The 20466-nt window shown below is 43.5% G+C and overlaps 2 protein-coding genes and 3 pseudogenes across 13 annotated transcripts in view; all 5 read right to left on the bottom strand.

The window, feature by feature from the left end:
* LOC311013232 (protocadherin gamma-C5-like) overlaps nt 1-20466 on the bottom strand; it is a gene marked incomplete at its 5' end in the record, with an annotated part of 293577 nt that overhangs the window by 91279 nt on the left and 181832 nt on the right. The window lies entirely within an intron of this gene.
* Nucleotides 156-6110, bottom strand: LOC311013303 (protocadherin beta-16 pseudogene; annotated as a pseudogene). The gene is made up of 3 exons: nt 5637-6110; nt 294-2470; nt 156-176 (listed from the first exon to the last, which is right to left on the bottom strand). The product of its transcript is annotated as a protocadherin beta-16 pseudogene (transcript).
* Nucleotides 7154-9658, bottom strand: LOC311013248 (protocadherin beta-16-like; the record flags this gene model as incomplete). The annotated part of the gene is made up of 1 exon (XM_084009279.1): nt 7154-9658. Exon 1 carries the CDS (start codon nt 9545-9547, stop codon nt 7154-7156), a length of 2394 nt encoding a protein of 797 aa, XP_083865405.1. The 5' UTR covers nt 9548-9658.
* On the bottom strand, nt 10493-12936 carry LOC311013304 (protocadherin beta-16 pseudogene; annotated as a pseudogene). The gene has a single exon. The product of its transcript is annotated as a protocadherin beta-16 pseudogene (transcript).
* Nucleotides 13602-19906, bottom strand: LOC311013305 (protocadherin beta-16 pseudogene; annotated as a pseudogene). Its single transcript has 3 exons — nt 17529-19906; nt 14022-15469; nt 13602-13613 (listed from the first exon to the last, which is right to left on the bottom strand). The product of its transcript is annotated as a protocadherin beta-16 pseudogene (transcript).

The raw sequence follows: 20466 nt of genomic DNA on the forward strand, positions 1-20466 counted from the left end.
CACGTTGACCAACAGCGGCCCATGGAGTTTAAAAAATGAAATTGCAAGTGAAGTAAACCTCGAAATAGTTCAGGGGTAAGAATGATATGCATTACTACTACAATAAAATAACGTGTAAATTGTTCATTAAAAAAGGAGGGTCGTCCATCCAAGCATCAAACAAATGGCGCATATAACTAAAACGACAACAAAACGAACACACACAAGTGAACGTACAATATAACTACATGACATGAAATAAAGGAGAGGCAGTGAAGGGAAAGTGGAAGGAGGAAATAGTAGTAAAACAGTACTGCCTCTGTCCAAGGTCCTGAAATCATGTTGTCAGCGATCAGACGCATTTTAAAATATGCAGCTTTGCAACACAAAAACGGTAAATTTCTAACCTCTAGAGGAGAGTCTGGTTCATCCAGGATGCTCTTGTCACTCTGTATCCGCTGCATCGTCCCTGTAGAACTGGGGTCCATTATCAGCACGTTCTGACTACCGGCTCTGCCGAACTTACAGTCACTCTTTCTGGAGTCGGTGGTCCTGCACACCTCGTAATTGTACACGTGTTGGAGAGTCCCTGTCCCCAAAGTGTCTGAGTAACGTGGTGGATAATATGGAATCACAGGGAGACTGGAGTGATACAGGATGCGAGACTGTCTCCATCTGTAGATCTTCACTGATATAATAACCACTAAACACGTGATGAAGAGGAAGGAGACTACAGCCAAAGCCAACACTAAGTAAAAAGTCAGGTTGTCATTGTACTCCTTGTCCTGTGTAAAGTCAGTGAACTCAGACAGAACTTCAGGGAAGCTGTCCGCCACCGCCACGTTCACAATGACTGTAGCTGAACGAGAGGGCTGCCCGTTGTCCTCCACGATAACAGTCAGTCTTTGTTTCACAGCATCTTTATCAGTGACTTGGCGGATAGTTCTGATTTCTCCATTCTGTAAGCCCACTTCAAACAGCGCCCTGTCGGTGGCTTTCTGCAGTTTATAGGAGAGCCAGGCATTCTGTCCAGAGTCCACATCAACAGCCACCACTTTAGTGACCAGATAGCCCACATCTGCTGAACGAGGCACCATTTCAGCCACCAGAGAGCCTCCAGACTGGACCGGGTACAGAACCTGAGGAGGATTGTCGTTCTGGTCCTGGATCAGTATTTTCACAGTCACGTTGCTACTGAGTGGAGGGGAGCCTCCATCCTGCGCTTTGACCCGGAAGTGGAAGTCTTTGATCTGCTCGTAGTCAAAAGAGCGGACTGCGTGGATGACTCCACTATCAGCACTAACGGACACATATGAGGAGACCGGCACTCCGTTAACAGAGGAGTCCTCCAGGATGTAAGAAACACGGGCGTTCTGGTTCCAGTCAGCGTCTCTGGCTTTCACTGTGAATATAGAGCGGCCTGGTGTGTTGTTTTCTACAATGTAGGCCTCATATGAGCTCCTCTCAAAGACAGGCGCGTTATCGTTGACGTCAGAGATCTGTAAGGTGAGAGTGACGCTGCTGGAGAGGGAGGGCACTCCCTCATCAGAGCAGGTCACAGTTATATTGTATTCAGAGGCTCTCTCTCTGTCCATGTCACTGTTTGTCCTTATGCTATAGAAACCATTTGATGTATTTTCAATGAAAAAATGTACACTGTCACTCAAAAAACATTGAACTACTCCGTTATTATCCGAGTCAGCATCATGCACATTCATAACAGAAATAACTGTTTGAAACGTTGAATCTTCTGGTATAGATTGTGTAGTTGACATCAAATCTATTACTGGAATATTGTCATTGACATCAATAATGTCAAAAATGATTTTACATGAGTCAGTGAGTCCACCTTGATCTCTTGCTTTAACATCTAACTGATAATGTTTTGATGTTTCATAATCTATTTTGCCAGTCAAACGCACCTCACCACTGGTCCCATGTATTTCAAATAAATCTGAAATCCCTTCAGTGTTACTGGAAATGGAATACGTTACGAAACCATTTGCGTCTTGATCTATATCTGTGGCTGTTACAGTCATTAATGAAGTTCCCTTCTGGGAGTTTTCCATTAAACTTGCTTTATAGGTCGACTGCGTGAACACTGGAGCGTTGTCATTCACATCTAACACAGTTACGTGAATTTGCACTGTCCCTGACAGCTGAGGTTCACCTCCGTCGACGGCTGTTAGTGTTAAAGTCAGGTGCTCTTGTTTCTCGCGATCGAGAGGTTTTTCCAAGACCATCTCCACCTCCTTCCCCCCACCTGTGTTGTCGTTGAGTTTCAAAACGAAATTATCTGTCGGTTTCAGGGAATAGCTCTTGAGCCCGTTTATACCGACGTCATAATCTAACGCTTTCTCTAATACAAATTTAGCCCCCCTCACAGCCGATTCGCTAATCTCAAACAGCATATTATTCATTTTAAATAAAGGGCCGTTGTCGTTTATGTCTGTTATTTCTACTGTAACGCGATAGAACTCGATGGGGTTTTCTAAAATGATTTGAAAATGTAAAGCACAAGGAGTCGTCTGTTTGCATAACGCCTCTCTGTCCATTCTCTCTTTGATGAGCAGGAGACCCTTTTCTCTGTTCAACTCGATGTATTCAGCGCTGCTTCCAACATGCAAGCGAGCTTTTCCTGTTTTCAGCCGTTTTAAATCTAAACCTAAATCTTGTGCCATGTTGCCAATCAACGAGCCTTTTGACATTTCCTCGGGAACAGAATAGCTGACCTGCCCAAGCACGGAACAGAGAGAGAGCATCGAGAATAACAATAGTACTTGCCGTCTCATTGTTTCGTTCAACGGTTCACTACGATCAGAACGAAGTAGAAAATAATCCGTAAAATGAGAGATTCGTATTCCACACGAAGCACCATCCACACCAATATCGATCAGTGCATTTCCAAATCCACTGCCCGTGTAATGTTCTCGGTAAATCGGACTGTGTGTTGTTCCGACCTCGCTTCTCACAAATCTAAATGATCTGGGAGGTGCTGCTGAAATCTGCAGTGAAACCACCACACACTGGCCAACAGCGTCCCTAAGAGTACCGAACACGAAACTGCATAAGACAGTATGGAGTCCAAGCATTGTAAAGTAAGAAAACATGAATGTACTATTCAAAGTGTTGGAAGGAATCGATGTGAGACATGACTCTCCGTTTGCCAAACTCAGTTTAAATAAATGTTTAAAGCGTAAATAATTAAACATCAATATAACAATAAACGTGTCTAAATAAGACCACTGTGTGTCGACTTTACTCCACTATAGTGCCGACTTGACTGAAAATATAACGAAAGTACACGCACGCGCACCTGCACGCGTCCACAATTGCGTGTCTATTCAATAATACCAAATTCAAATTCAAAGTATAAAATAAACTGAAAAAGATAAACTGTAAAATGAACTGCTCCAATAGAAAAACTACATTGACCTCATGTGTGATGATTCATCTAGCACTGTCCATGGTGCTGAAACCTATTTATTCCAGAACACTGAAGCAACTTAACTTAAACAACTAATGGCTGTCCGTTACCTTTTCTTTACTGCAAAACACACATATTAATAGATTGTTTTGTGATGAAAACCTCACCTCTAGAGGAGAGTCTGGCTCATCCAGGATGCTCTTGTCACTCTGTATCCGCTGCATCGTCCCTGTAGAACTGGGGTCCATTATCAGCACGTTCTGACTACCGGCTCTGCCGAACTTACAGTCACTCTTTCTGGAGTCGGTGGTCCTGCACACCTCGTAATTGTATACATGTTGGAGAGTCCCTGTCCCCAAAGTGTCTGAGTAACGTGGTGGATAATATGGAATCACAGGGAGACTGGAGTGATACAGGATGCGAGACTGTCTCCATCTGTAGATCTTCACTGATATAATAACCACTAAACACGTGATGAAGAGGAAGGAGACTACAGCCAAAGCCAACACTAAGTAAAAAGTCAGGTTGTCATTGTACTCCTTGTCCTGTGTAAAGTCAGTGAACTCAGACAGAACTTCAGGGAAGCTGTCCGCCACCGCCACGTTCACAATGACTGTAGCTGAACGAGAGGGCTGCCCGTTGTCCTCCACGATAACAGTCAGTCTTTGTTTCACAGCATCTTTATCAGTGACTTGGCGGATAGTTCTGATTTCTCCATTCTGTAAGCCCACTTCAAACAGCGCCCTGTCGGTGGCTTTCTGCAGTTTATAGGAGAGCCAGGCATTCTGTCCAGAGTCCACGTCAACAGCCACCACTTTAGTGACCAGATAGCCCACATCTGCTGAACGAGGCACCATTTCAGCCACCAGAGAGCCGCCAGACTGGACCGGGTACAGAACCTGAGGAGGGTTGTCGTTCTGGTCCTGGATCAGTATTTTCACAGTCACGTTGCTACTGAGTGGAGGGGAGCCTCCATCCTGCGCTTTGACCCGGAAGTGGAAGTCTTTGATCTGCTCGTAGTCAAAAGAGCGGACTGCGTGGATGACTCCACTATCAGCACTAACGGACACATATGAGGAGACCGGCACTCCGTTAACAGAGGAGTCCTCCAGGATGTAAGAAACACGGGCGTTCTGGTTCCAGTCAGCGTCTCTGGCTTTCACTGTGAATATAGAGAGGCCTGGTGTGTTGTTTTCTACAATGTAGGCCTCATATGAGCTCCTCTCAAAGACAGGCGCGTTATCGTTGACGTCAGAGATCTGTAAGGTGAGAGTGACGCTGCTGGAGAGGGAGGGCACTCCCTCATCAGAGCAGGTTACGGTTATATTATACTCGGAGGCTGTCTCCCTGTCTAGATCACTGTCTGTCACTAAACTGTAGAAATTATTTGTTGATGATTTTAAAGTGAATGGTATATTTTCGCTTATAAAGCATTTCACATTACCATTATCCCCTGAGTCTAGGTCCTCAATATTTATCATTGTAACGACTGTATTGAATTTGGCATCCTCTGATATAACTGTTGACTTCGACATTATATTGATTTCAGGTCTGTTGTCATTTACATCTTGCACATCAACAATTAACTTACAAGAATCTGTGAGTCCTCCATCGTCACTAGCACGCACATTTATTTGAAAATTTCGCGAATGTTCAAAATCAATATTTCCAATCAAAGTAACAGAACCATTCTCCCTATTTATCTTAAAAAGATTCCTGACATCATCCAACGTATTCGTGATTGAATACGTTATTTTACCGTTAGAACCCTGATCTGCATCTGAGGCTGAAACAGTGGCTACAACTGTTCCTTTAGGAGAGTTCTCGGTGACTGTAGCCTTGTATGTTGGCTGTGTAAACACCGGAGCATTATCATTAACGTCTAAAACAGTAATAACAATCAGCATCGTTCCTGACATCTGCGGCTCTCCTCCATCTACAGCCGTTAACACAAGCGATATCTGCTCGTGTTTCTCTCTGTCTAAAGGCTTCTGAAGCACCATCTCAACGTTTTTATTCCCATCAGCGTTATTGTGGATTTTCAGAGCAAAATTATCTGTTGGTTTTAATTCGTACCTTTGAAGATCATTATTTCCAACATCGAGATCCACAGCCCTTTCAAGCGCAAATTTTGCTCCGATAACCGCTGACTCACTTATTTTAAATTTGATTTCCCTCTCTTCGAAAGTTGGTGCATTATCATTTATATCCGTAATCTGCACTGTAACACTGTAAAATTCCATAGGATTCTCCAAAATAATCTGAAAATGTAAAGCACAAGGCGTCGTCTGTCTGCAAAGCGCCTCTCTGTCGATTCTCTCTTTGACGAGGAGGACTCCTCTTTCTCTGTTCAGCTCGATGTACTCATCGCTGTCTCGGGTATAAATCCGAGCTTTACCAGAAGTCAAACGTTTGGTTTCCAAACCTAAATCTTGTGCTACATTACCGACTAAAGAGCCTTTCGCCATTTCCTCCGGTATCGTGTAGCTGACCTGCCCGATAACCGAGCCGAGCGAAAGGAGAGAGACGAACAACAGCGCTTGTCTTTTCATTGTTCTATCCGAGTATTTCCTCAGCAAAATTCGACAGTCCGGTTATAAATCCCCAAAAAGGAAATCAATTCTCGTGTCGAGCATCAGTTTTGCAGCTGTATAATCCACACAATGAAACAGCAGTCTCAGAGGTCGTTGCGTCTGTTATCTGATATTCTACGTATCCAGAAAGTCCGTTCTTTCCCGTCGTAGGTTCTCTTCATTATGGTGATGTTACATGGGAGGTGCTGCTACAGTACCAATCTCGCTCGTGCACACTCTGGTCAACAGCGGCCCTAAGAGTTCATAATGCAAAACTGCAGAAAACAACATGAACTAATCTGTCCAGCAGACTTACTAGAAAGTGTAACTTGAAATACGGTACATCATGTGTCTTTGAATATTGAGCCATAAAATGTATCCAAATGAACCACATATAAATAACTGCATAACAAGAGAATCCATTAGAAAACAATGACAAAGGAACTACTATAAGATTCAAGTAATAAAAAAGTCATTTTGGATGGCGAATGGAGGGGGGAAAGCTGAATGTCGCTGTTCGAGGTCCTGAAATGATGACCGTCTGAACACGTCCTACACAACTGACCATAACAAATACTTTCAGTGAGATAAAAAACATACAGTGCATGTACCAATTTCAACCTGAAATCAATTATGTTTTTAAACAATATATTAACAATGAATAATACGAAACCATTTGCACAATAAGTTTTGAGTAATTATTTGTACTTTATGCTCAATCTCCACAAAACTAAAACAATATAAGTACCGTCACAGGTTGTTTAATAATCCATCAAAATCTTTACCAATACTTAAATCCACACTGCTGACTCAAGGCAACGTTGTCGATAAACAAAGGACAATAATAACACTGAACTATAGAACTAGGAAGAAATAGACAGACACATTGCTAAAACTCTTAAGTGCTTAAAATCTCCATGCCCAAACATTTGTTTATGAAAGCCAAAAAACTGTAAATATAAAAAGAAAATCAAAGCACTCTAGAGGACATCAGTCCTTTAAAGAAAAAAAAATAAGCAACGAGGTCAATGTATGGTGCATGTGAAATAATACACAGATGATCACTGTGTGAGATCCTAGGTTGTGGGATGCTGTCCATGGTTCTGAAAATGCAGATATGTTGTGCAACTAAAAAAAAAAGAGATATGAGGGCGCAGAGGCGAGGCTACATTATTTAACTCACCTCTAGAGGAGAGTCTGGTTCATCCAGGATGCTCTTGTCACACTGTATCCGCTGCATCGTCCCTGTAGAACTGGGGTCCATTATCAGCACGTTCTGACTACCGGCTGTGCCGAACTTACAGTCACTCTTTCTGGAGTCGGTCGTCCTGCACACCTCGTAATTGTACACGTGTTGGAGAGTCCCTGTCCCCAAAGTGTCTGAGTAACGTGGTGGATAATATGGAATCACAGGGAGACTGGAGTGATACAGGACGCGAGACTGTCTCCATCTGTAGATCTTCACTGATATAATAACCACTAAACACGTGATGAAGAGGAAGGAGACTACAGCCAAAGCCAACACTAAGTAAAAAGTCAGGTTGTCATTGTACTCCTTGTCCTGTGTAAAGTCAGTGAACTCAGACAGAACTTCAGGGAAGCTGTCCGCCACCGCCACGTTCACAATGACTGTAGCTGAACGAGAGGGCTGCCCGTTGTCCTCCACGATAACAGTCAGTCTTTGTTTCACAGCATCTTTATCAGTGACTTGGCGGATAGTTCTGATTTCTCCATTCTGTAAGCCCACTTCAAACAGCGCCCTGTCGGTGGCTTTCTGCAGTTTATAGGAGAGCCAGGCATTCTGTCCAGAGTCCACATCAACAGCCACCACTTTAGTGACCAGATAGCCCACATCTGCTGAACGAGGCACCATTTCAGCCACCAGAGAGCCTCCAGACTGGACCGGGTACAGAACCTGAGGAGGGTTGTCGTTCTGGTCCTGGATCAGTATTTTCACAGTCACGTTGCTACTGAGTGGAGGGGAGCCTCCATCCTGCGCTTTGACCCGGAAGTGGAAGTCTTTGATCTGCTCGTAGTCAAAAGAGCGGACTGCGTGGATGACTCCACTATCAGCACTAACGGACACATATGAGGAGACCGGCACTCCGTTAACAGAGGAGTCCTCCAGGATGTAAGAAACACGGGCGTTCTGGTTCCAGTCAGCGTCTCTGGCTTTCACTGTGAATATAGAGAGGCCTGGTGTGTTGTTTTCTACAATGTAGGCCTCATATGAGCTCCTCTCAAAGACAGGCGCGTTATCGTTGACGTCAGAGATCTGTAAGGTGAGAGTGACGCTGCTGGAGAGGGAGGGCACTCCCTCATCAGAGCAGGTCACGGTTATATTATACTCAGAGGATGTCTCTCTGTCTAGATCACTGTCTGTCACTAAACTGTAGAAATTATTTGTTGATGATTTTAAAGTGAATGGTATATTTTCGCTTATAAAGCATTTCACATTACCATTATCCCCTGAGTCTAGGTCCTCAATATTTATCATTGTAACGACTGTATTGAATTTAGCATCCTCTGATATAACTGTTGACTTCGACATTATATTGATTTCAGGCCTGTTGTCATTTACATCTTGCACATCAACAATTAACTTACAAGAATCTGTGAGTCCTCCATCGTCACTAGCACGCACATTTATTTGAAAGTGTCTTGTCTTTTCAAAGTCAATATTCCCAATCAAGGAAACTTCGCCGTTTTCCTCATTTATCTCAAAAAGATTCCTGACATTTCCTAACGTATTCGTGATTGAATACGTTATTTTACCGTTAGAACCCTGATCTGCATCTGAGGCTGAAACAGTGGCTACAACTGTTCCTTTAGGAGAGTTCTCGGTGACTGTAGCCTTGTATGTTGGCTGTGTAAACACCGGAGCATTATCATTGGCGTCTAAAACAGTAATAACAATCAGCATCGTTCCCGACATCTGCGGCTCTCCTCCATCTACAGCCGTTAACACAAGCGATATCTGCTCGTCTTTCTCTCTGTCTAAAGGCTTCTGTAAAACAATTTCAACGTGTTTATTGCCATCTGCGTTATTATCCAGTTTCAGTACAAAATTATCCGTTGGTTTTAACTCGTAATTTTGAACATTATTAATTCCAACGTCAAGATCCTCAGCCCTTTCAAGCGCAAATTTTGCCCCGATCACAGCGGACTCACTTATTTTAAACGATATTTCATTTTTGGCGAACGTTGGGGCATTATCATTGATATCTGTGATCTGGACGGTAACCGTGTAAAATTCCATAGGATTTTCCAAAATAATCTGAAAATGTAAAGCACAAAGCGCGGTCTCTGCACACACCACCTCTCTGTCGATTCTCTCCTTGACGAGGAGGACTCCCCTCTCTCTGTTCAGCTCAATGTACTCATCGCTGTTTCTGGTGTAGATCTTAGCTTTACCTGAAATCAAACGTTTTATTTCCAAACCCAAATCTTGCGCTATATTGCCCACTAAAGAGCCTTTCGCCATTTCCTCCGGAATAGAGTAGCTGACCTGCCCGAACACCGAGTCGAGGGAAAGGAGACAGATGAACAACAGTACTTGCCGATTCATTGTTCTATCCGTTTTCCCCCAAAGAGGCTCCACAGTGTCCTTATATTCCACAAAAAGCCGATACCACGCAATATTCCAATGTTAAATATCAAATGAACAGCGCCATATCCCACGTATTGGAAGAAAATCTCTTGCAGATCTAATATTCTCCTCTTCTTTTTTAAAACTGTTCCACAATCCGAATCGTCCGTTTTGCCCGTCGTGCACTCGGTGTACTGCGTCGGTGTTACATGGGAGGTGCAGTTACAACCCTGCTCGTATTCATCAACACTCTGGTCAACAGCGGCCCTATGAGTCCATATTATAAAACTGCAGAACATGAGTAAAAATAAGCTCAGGAGTGATCACTGCAAACCATCTGGAAATTAAGTTACAACACATCTAAGTTATATCTTGGCATTTACAAACATATACAGGGAGACATTATTGGAAGCCACCAAGATTGCTTTTTAGGTCATTATGAGTATAAATTTAAATGTAATAAATAAACAAGGAAGGACGCCGTGTAAATATGTTGCAGATGTGTCAGAGATCGGGGTGGATATAACATTTAAATGAAGACTGGAAAGATAAAGCATATATGAAATAAGGTTTATCTAATGATCATTATTGGGAAACAATGAGAAGAAGAGTGTAAATAAACAATATTAAATCTGTGTAAAAAGTGGCTGAAAAACAGGTTAAAATGTGGCTGTACTATTTATGTCGCTGTCGAGTTCTGAAGTGAATAAACGTTATTATCTTAAAACATTAAGCATACACTGAAACAGTATTAAAATATTCTAACGTATTTTGTAGCCTATGATAATAAGGTAGGAAAACAAGAAAAAAACAGACACAAAGGAACCTTGACTATTTTCAGCAGCAGCAACCGTCGCTGGCCATGGTGCTGAATGTAAACGTTGCGGATAGAGCTAAACTTCTCAAGCCTAATTAAATGAATATTTATAATGTGCACAGAAATGAGAAATTTCTAACCTCTACAGGAGAGTCAGGTTCATCCAGGATGCTCTTTTCACACTGAATCCGCTGCATCGTCCCTGTAGAACTGGGGTCCATTATCAGCACGTTCTGACTACCGGCTCTGCCGAACTTACAGTCACTCTTTCTGGAGTCGGTGGTCCTGCACACCTCGTAATTGTACACGTGTTGGAGAGTCCCTGTCCCCAAAGTGTCTGAGTAACGTGGTGGATAATATGGAATCACAGGGAGACTGGAGTGATACAGGATGCGAGACTGTCTCCATCTGTAGATCTTCACTGATATAATAACCACTAAACACGTGATGAAGAGGAAGGAGACTACAGCCAAAGCCAACACTAAGTAAAAAGTCAGGTTGTCATTGTACTCCTTGTCCTGTGTAAAGTCAGTGAACTCAGACAGAACTTCAGGGAAGCTGTCCGCCACCGCCACGTTCACAATGACTGTAGCTGAACGAGAGGGCTGCCCGTTGTCCTCCACGATAACAGTCAGTCTTTGTTTCACAGCATCTTTATCAGTGACTTGGCGGATAGTTCTGATTTCTCCATTCTGTAAGCCCACTTCAAACAGCGCCCTGTCGGTGGCTTTCTGCAGTTTATAGGAGAGCCAGGCATTCTGTCCAGAGTCCACATCAACAGCCACCACCTTAGTGACCAGATAGCCCACATCTGCTGAACGAGGCACCATTTCAGCCACCAGAGAGCCGCCAGACTGGACTGGGTACAGAACCTGAGGAGGGTTGTCGTTCTGGTCCTGGATCAGTATTCTCACAGTCACGTTGCTACTGAGTGGAGGGGAGCCTCCATCCTGCGCTTTGACCCGGAAGTGGAAGTCTTTGATCTGCTCGTAGTCAAAAGAGCGGACTGCGTGGATGACTCCACTATCAGCACTAACGGACACATATGAGGAGACCGGCACTCCGTTAACAGAGGAGTCCTCCAGGATGTAAGAAACACGGGCGTTCTGGTTCCAGTCAGCGTCTCTGGCTTTCACTGTGAATATAGAGAGGCCTGGTGTGTTGTTTTCTACAATGTAGGCCTCATATGAGCTCCTCTCAAAGACAGGCGCGTTATCGTTGACGTCAGAGATCTGTAAGGTGAGAGTGACGCTGCTGGAGAGGGAGGGCACTCCCTCATCAGAGCAGGTCACGGTTATATTATATTGAGACGCGGTCTCTCTGTCTAATTCGCTGTCGGTTATAACGGTAAAGAAATTACTTGTTGTTGATTTAATGGCAAAGGGAATATTTTCGCTTAAGACACACATGACCTTGCCGTTATTATTCGAGTCCGCATCTTGTATATTAAGCATTGTTACAACCGTCCCCGGTTTCATGTTCTCAGATACTGTATTCGAGTTCGACATGATGTTAATGGACGGAGGGTTATCATTTTTATCCGTCACGTCCACAATTACTTTACATGCGTCCGATAATCCTCCCTGATCTGACACCTGAACATCTATCTCATACAGTCTCCTTTTTTCATAATCGACATTTCCAGTTAAAGTCAATACTCCTTCATTCGCATCAATTTTAAAGAGACCGGCTGCTCCCGTTTTTGAAATCATGTACGTCACTATTCCGTTATTGCCCTTATCTATGTCTGTAGCTCTTACCGTAGTTATTACAGTGCCGACAGGAGCGTTCTCTGTTACACTCGCTTTGTATTCCGCTTTTGAACAAATGGGCGCGTTGTCATTGGCGTCTAACACAGTAATGGTAATCTGCATTGTCCCCGAAAGCTGTGGTTCACCACCATCTAGAGCAGTGAGTATTAAAGAAATATGTTCATGGCGTTCTCGGTCTAATGGTTTCTGTAACACCATCTCGACATGTTTAGTCCCATCTCCTCTGCTGATGGTTTTAAGAACGAAATTATCACTGGGTTTCAGGGCGTAGCTATCCAAGCCGTTTATACCAACATCATCGTCTACTGCTTTCTCTAAGACGAATCGAGCTCCAGTAAGAGCGGATTCGGGAATTTCATATCTCATCTCAGCTCTCTCAAATGCCGGATGGTTGTCATTTATATCGGTAATTTCGACAGTAACCGTGTAAAACTCCATTGGATTTTCCAGGATCATTTGAAAATGAAGCGCACAAGGCATTGTTTGACCGCATAGCGCTTCTCTGTCTATTCTGTCTTTAATAAGGAGGACTCCTCTGTCTCTCTTCAGCTCAATATATTCCTCCGTGTTACCAGTATAAATGCGGGCTTTACCGGACTTCAGTCTTTCCACACCTAAACCCAAATCGTGGGCTATATTACCAATAAGAGCACCCTTTGCCATTTCCTCTGGAATGGAGTAGCTGACTTGCCCTTGCACTACACTGAGCGACAGCAGCAAGATAAACAATAGCACTTGCCATCCCATCGTTCCAGTCGACACGTATGTTGAGAACATTAGAAAAAAAACGTAGTTCTTCCCCCTGGTTTATGATTTCGACCTGCAGACGCGAATATAGTCCAAAATATATCACGTATCCTAAATTGTTGAACAAAGAAATCCGATCGCGTCGTCCATGCCCGTCCCGTGGTAGTCCCGTCTGTTAACTCTGCCTCTCTCTATTTCCCAGTGATATGTTGAGGTATAGGGGAGGTACTGCAACAAATGCTTCCTTAGCAACTCGATGGCCAACAGCGTCTCTTTCTGTTCAATGGACTGAACTACATGGCGTCTTACTTCAGCAACAATAAAGACATATTAAGAAAATAAAACATGACAAGAAAAATATTTACTAAGGCATGATTTGATTCATTAAAATCTCATATGAAAACTTAGATTCTCATCCGTCAACATAATTGAGCAATTAGGAACAGGAGACTAAAGCAACGAATGATATAAATCGGAATAAGAAGCAATTAAAACAACCAAAGCAGAAGACGAGGGCACACAACTATGAAGCTACACGGGCACGCGCGCAGCTACATATACCACGGGTCAAAGAAAAAACGGGGGAAATAATAATTATTTTTCAGGTTACTACAAAGCTTTGCAATTACAAAACTATAGTTTGCATTGTCCGTGGTTCTGGAAAATGTTATCAATTATTTCTGGTTCCATTCTACGCTTAGGTGTGCAACTATGAATTGTGGACATTGCCACAAAAACATGAATAAATGAAGACTATGTAGAGACAACAGAGAGAGAGAGAGAGAGAGAGAGAGAGAGAGAGAGAGAGAGAGAGAGAGAGAGAGTCAGAAAGAGAAAGAGAGAGAGAGAGAGAGAGAGAGAGAGAGAGAGAGAGAGAGAGAGAGAGAGAGAGGAGGGGCAGAATGGTGAAAGAGAAATACAAATGACATGTGCGCTGTCCATGGTGCTGAATTTGAAAAACTGCGAAATGAATTAATCTACTACACCCAACAAGCTAAACTAAAATCAATAAATGAACACACAACTCTTGAAATGCCGAAAAACAGACTAATTTAGAGTGCTGCAAAACTAAGAAAACACATAATGGATTAAGACCTGTGCCTTCTGGAAAACTAACCTCGAGAGGAGAGTCTGGTTCATCCAGGATGCTCTTTTCACTCTGTATCCGCTGCATCGTCCCGGTAGAACTGGGGTCCATTATCAGCACGTTCTGACTACCGGCTCTGCCGAACTTACAGTCACTCTTTCTGGAGTCGGTCGTCCTGCACACCTCGTAATTGTACACGTGTTGGAGAGTCCCTGTCCCCAAAGTGTCTGAGTAACGTGGTGGATAATATGGAATCACAGGGAGACTGGAGTGATACAGGATGCGAGACTGTCTCCATCTGTAGATCTTCACTGATATAATAACCACTAAACACGTGATGAAGAGGAAGGAGACTACAGCCAAAGCCAACACTAAGTAAAAAGTCAGGTTGTCATTGTACTCCTTGTCCTGTGTAAAGTCAGTGAACTCAGACAGAACTTCAGGGAAGCTGTCCGCCACCGCCACGTTCACAATGACTGTAGCTGAACGAGAGGGCTGCCCGTTGTCCTCCACGATAACAGTCAGTCTTTGTTTCACAGCATCTTTATCAGTGACTTGGCGGATAGTTCTGATTTCTCCATTCTGTAAGCCCACTTCAAACAGCGCCCTGTCGGTGGCTTTCTGCAGTTTATAGGAGAGCCAGGCATTCTGTCCAGAGTCCACATCGACAGCCACCACTTTAGTGACCAGATAGCCCACATCTGCTGAACGAGGCACCATTTCAGCCACCAGAGAGCCTCCAGACTGGACCGGGTACAGAACCTGAGGAGGGTTGTCGTTCTGGTCCTGGATCAGTATTTTCACAGTCACGTTGCTACTGAGTGGAGGGGAGCCTCCATCCTGCGCTTTGACCCGGAAGTGGAAGTCTTTGATCTGCTCGTAGTCAAAAGAGCGGACTGCGTGGATGACTCCACTATCAGCACTAACGGACACATATGAGGAGACCGGCACTCCGTTAACAGAGGAGTCCTCCAGGATGTAAGAAACACGGGCGTTCTGGTTCCAGTCAGCGTCTCTGGCTTTCACTGTGAATATAGAGAGGCCTGGTGTGTTGTTTTCTACAATGTAGGCCTCATATGAGCTCCTCTCAAAGACAGGCGCGTTATCGTTGACGTCAGAGATCTGTAAGGTGAGAGTGACGCTGCTGGAGAGGGAGGGCACTCCCTCATCAGAGCAGGTCACAGTTATGTTATATTGAGACGCGGTCTCTCTGTCTAATTCGCTGTCGGTTATAACGGTAAAGAAATTACTAGTTGTTGATTTAATGGCAAAAGGAATATTTTCGCTTAAGAAACACATTACCTTGCCGTTATTATTCGAGTCCGCATCTTGTATATTAAGCATTGTTACAACCGTCCCCGGTTTCATGTTCTCAGATACTGTATTCGAGTTCGACATGATGTTAATGGACGGAGGGTTATCATTTTTATCCGTCACGTCCACAATTACTTTACATGCGTCCGATAATCCTCCCTGATCTGACACCTGAACATCTATCTCATACAGTCTCCTTTTTTCATAATCGACATTTCCAGTTAAAGTCAATACTCCTTCATTTGCATCAATTTTAAAGAGACCGGCTGCTCCCGTCTTTGAAATCATGTACGTCACTATTCCGTTATTGCCCTTATCTATGTCTGTAGCTCTTACCGTAGTTATTACAGTGCCGACAGGAGCGTTCTCTGTTACACTCGCTTTGTATTCCGCTTTTGAACAAATGGGCGCGTTGTCATTAACGTCTAACACAGTAATGGTAATCTGCATTGTCCCCGAAAGCTGTGGTTCACCACCATCTAGAGCAGTGAGTATTAAAGAAATATGTTCATGGTGTTCTCGGTCTAATGGTTTCTGTAACACCATCTCGACATGTTTAGTCCCATCTCCTCTGCTGATGGTTTTAAGAACGAAATTATCACTGGGTTTCAGGGCGTAGCTATCCAAGCCGTTTATACCAACATCATCGTCTACTGCTTTCTCTAAGACGAATCGAGCTCCAGTAAGAGCGGATTCGGTAATTTCATATCTTATCTCACCTCTGTCGAATGTGGGATGGTTGTCATTTATATCGGTAATTTCGACAGTAACCGTGTAAAACTCCATTGGATTCTCCAGGATCATTTGAAAATGAAGCGCACAAGGCATTGTTTGACCGCATAGCGCTTCTCTGTCTATTCTGTCTTTAATGAGAAGGACTCCTCTGTCTCTCTTCAGCTCAATATATTCCTCCGTGTTACCAGTATAAATGCGGGCTTTACCGGACTTCAGTCTTTCCACACCTAAACCCAAATCTTGGGCTATATTACCAATAAGAGCACCCTTTGCCATTTCCTCTGGAATGGAGTAGCTGACTTGCCCTTGCACTACACTGAGCGACAGCAGCAAGATAAACAATAGCACTTGCCATCCCATCGTTCCAGTCGACACGTATGTTGAGAACATTAGAAAAAAAAACGTAGTTCTTCCCCCTGGTTTATGATTTCGACCTGCAGACGCGAATATAGTCCAAAATATAGCACGTATCCTAAATTGTTGAACAAAGAAATCCGATCGTGTCGTCCATGCCCGTCCCGTGGTAGTCCCGTCTGTTAACTCTGCCTCTCTCTCTATTTCCCAGTGATATGTTGAGGTATAGGGGAGGTACTGCAACAAATGCTTCCTTAGCAACTCGATGGCCAACAGCGTCTCTTTCTGTTCAATGGACTGAACTACATGGCGTCTTACTTCAGCAACAATAAAGACATATTAAGAAAATAAAACATGACAAGAAATATATTTACTAAGGCATGATTTGATTCATTAAAATATCATATGAAAACTTAGATTCTCATCCGTCATCATTACTGAGCAATTAGGAACAGGAGACTAAAGCAACGAATGATATATATCGGAATGAGAAGCAATTAAAACAACCAAACCAGAAGACGAGGGCACACGACTATGAACCTACACGGGCACGTGCGCAGCTACATATACCACGGGTCAAAGAAAGAACGGGGGAAATAATAATTATTTTTCAGGTTACTACAAGGCATTGCAATTACAAAACTAAAGTTTGCATTGTCCGTGGTTCTGAAAAATGTTATCAATTATTTCTGGTTCCATTCTACGCTTAGGTGTGCAACTATGAATTGTGGACATTGCCACAAAAACAGAGACAACAGAGAGAGAGAGAGAGAGAGAGAGAGAGAGAGAAAGAAAGAGAGAGAGAGAGGAGGGGCTGAATGGTGAAAGAGAAATACAAATGACATGTGCGCTGTCCATGGTGCTGAATTTGAAAAACAGCTAAATGAATTAATCTACTACACCCAACAAGCTAAACTAAAATCAGTAAATGAACACACAACTCTTGAAATGCCGAAAAACAGACTAATTTAGAGTGCTGCAAAACTAAGAAAACACATAGTGGATTAAGACCTGTGCCTTCTGTAAAACTAACCTCTAGAGGAGAGTCTGGTTCATCCAGGATGCTCTTTTCACTCTGTATCCGCTGCATCGTCCCTGTAGAACTGGGGTCCATTATCAGCACGTTCTGACTACCGGCTCTGCCGAACTTACAGTCACTCTTTCTGGAGTCAGTCGTCCTGCACACCTCGTAATTGTACACGTGTTGGAGAGTCCCTGTCCCCAAAGTGTCTGAGTAACGTGGTGGATAATATGGAATCACAGGGAGACTGGAGTGATACAGGATGCGAGACTGTCTCCATCTGTAGATCTTCACTGATATAATAACCACTAAACACGTGATGAAGAGGAAGGAGACTACAGCCAAAGCCAACACTAAGTAAAAAGTCAGGTTGTCATTGTACTCCTTGTCCTGTGTAAAGTCAGTGAACTCAGACAGAACTTCAGGGAAGCTGTCTGCCACCGCCACGTTCACAATGACTGTAGCTGAACGAGAGGGCTGCCCGTTGTCCTCCACGATAACAGTCAGTCTTTGTTTCACAGCATCTTTATCAGTGACTTGGCGGATAGTTCTGATTTCTCCATTCTGTAAGCCCACTTCAAACAGCGCCCTGTCGGTGGCTTTCTGCAGTTTATAGGAGAGCCAGGCATTCTGTCCAGAGTCCACATCAACAGCCACCACTTTAGTGACCAGATAGCCCACATCTGCTGAACGAGGCACCATTTCAGCCACCAGAGAGCCTCCAGACTGGACCGGGTACAGAACCTGAGGAGGGTTGTCGTTCTGGTCCTGGATCAGTATTTTCACAGTCACGTTGCTACTGAGTGGAGGGGAGCCTCCATCCTGGGCTTTGACCCGGAAGTGGAAGTCTTTGATCTGCTCGTAGTCAAAAGAGCGGACTGCGTGGATGACTCCACTATCAGCACTAACGGACACATATGAGGAGACCGGCACTCCGTTAACAGAGGAGTCCTCCAGGATGTAAGAAACACGGGCATTCTGGTTCCAGTCAGCGTCTCTGGCTTTCACTGTGAATATAGAGAGGCCTGGTGTGTTGTTTTCTACAATGTAGGCCTCATATGAGCTCCTCTCAAAGACAGGCGCGTTATCGTTGACGTCAGAAATCTGTAAGGTGAGAGTGACGCTGCTGGAGAGGGAGGGCACTCCTTCATCAGAGCAGGTCACAGTTATATTATACTCAAAGGCTGTCTCCCTGTCTAGATCACTCTCCGTTGTTAAACTGAAGAAATTATTTGATGTTGAAGAAATTTTGAATGGAATGTTATCATCTATATAACATTGTACCTTTCCATTTTTTTCTGAGTCCGGATCTTGTATATTTATCATAATGACAACAGTGCCAGGCTGAATATCCTCTTTTATTGTACTGGACTTTGACATGACATTTATAGCAGGTATATTATCATTTGTGTCTGTTATTTCCACTATGATTTTACACGAGTCGGTTAGGCCTCCTTCATCACTGGCCTGGACATGTATTTGATATTGTCGCTTTTTTTCAAAGTCGGTGTTGCCGATCAGAGTAACTTCGCCAGTCTCCCTGTTTATCTCAAATACATTGTCGAGAAGATTTAGTATAGAAAACGTTATTTTGCCATTAGATCCGTCATCTAAGTCAGATGCACTTACAATTACTACTTGCGTCCCTGGGGGCGAGTTTTCCTTAATTGTGGACTTATATATTTTCTGCGTAAAAACTGGAGTATTATCATTACTATCTAGCACACTGATGTGTATTTGAACAGTACCGGAGAGCTGTGGCTCCCCGCCGTCTACTGCAGTCAATACAAGCGACAAACGATCCTCCTTTTCTCGATCTAACGGTTTCTGTAAAACCATTTCTACGACCTTGCTTCCATCTGCTTGTTTTTGAAGCCTCAAAACGAAGTTATCGGTTGGCTTTAACAAATAACTTTGAAGGCCGTTCATACCGACATCCAGATCTGTTGCTTGCTGCAACAAGAACACTGCTCCTGTGATAGCTGACTCACTTATTTTGAATTTCATTTCACCTCTTTTAAAAATCGGTGCGTTGTCATTAATATCTGTAACCTCAACGGTAATGCTATAAAATTCCATGGGATTATCTAAAATGAGCTGGAAATGCAAAGCGCAGGGCGCCGTCTCTGCGCAGATCACCTCTCGGTCTATTTTCTCTTTGACTAGGAGGACTCCTCTTTCCTCGTGTAATTCGATGTACTCCGCAGTGCCTCCTGTATAAATGCGAGCTTTTCCTGATTTCAATCTTTTCGCATCCAAACCCAAATCTTGCACAATATCACCCACGAAAGATCCTTTCGGCATTTCCTCTGGGATGGAGTAGCTGACCTGCCCGACGACTGAAGTGAAATAGAGAACCGAGAAAACCAGCAGCACTTGCCGTCTCATTGTTCTGTCCGTCATGTCCCCGTAAAAAGAACGTAATATTCCTGTGAAAATCAACCTCTTCCTCAAAGGTAGTCCTTTCTATGTCCTCAGGGTGTTAGTACTCATCAATTACGTCGTAAATGCCAGAAGAAAAAGAACAATATCCGTCCAAATCAACGTTTAGCGCTCTGGTCTTAGTATTCTGTACTGTTCGTTGTGTCTTCCTCTCGTTATATCTGAAATGATGAGGGAGGTACTGCTGATTCCTTCTCCTTAACGAACACAGACTGGTAAACAGCGGCCCTAAGAGTTCACCCTGCTGAACTACAGTATTCTGTGGAAGATGTAAAATGGTGTAGGCTCCTTTGGTATGGTCCTATGTTAAGGTGAGCTCATTTCGTCAATTTAAAATACTACTACTACTCCAATAATAATAATCAATAATAATAATAATAATAATAATAATAATAATAATAAGCAATATATAGATGGCTTGATAGACAGATAGCTATATAGAGAGACAGAAGAGAAAGAGAGAGAGAGAGAGAGAGAGAGAGAGAGAGAGAGAGACAGAGGGGGAGAGAGAGAGAGAGAGAGAGAAGAGAGAGAGAGAGAGAGAGAGAGAGAGAGAGAGAGAGAGAGAGAGAGAGAGAGAGAGAGAGAGAGATGAGAGAGTCAGAGAGC

The sequence above is a fragment of the Eutrigla gurnardus genome (assembly GCF_963514095.1).
Source record: "Eutrigla gurnardus genome assembly, chromosome: 5".
NCBI classification, from domain to species: Eukaryota; Metazoa; Chordata; class Actinopteri; order Perciformes; family Triglidae; genus Eutrigla; species Eutrigla gurnardus.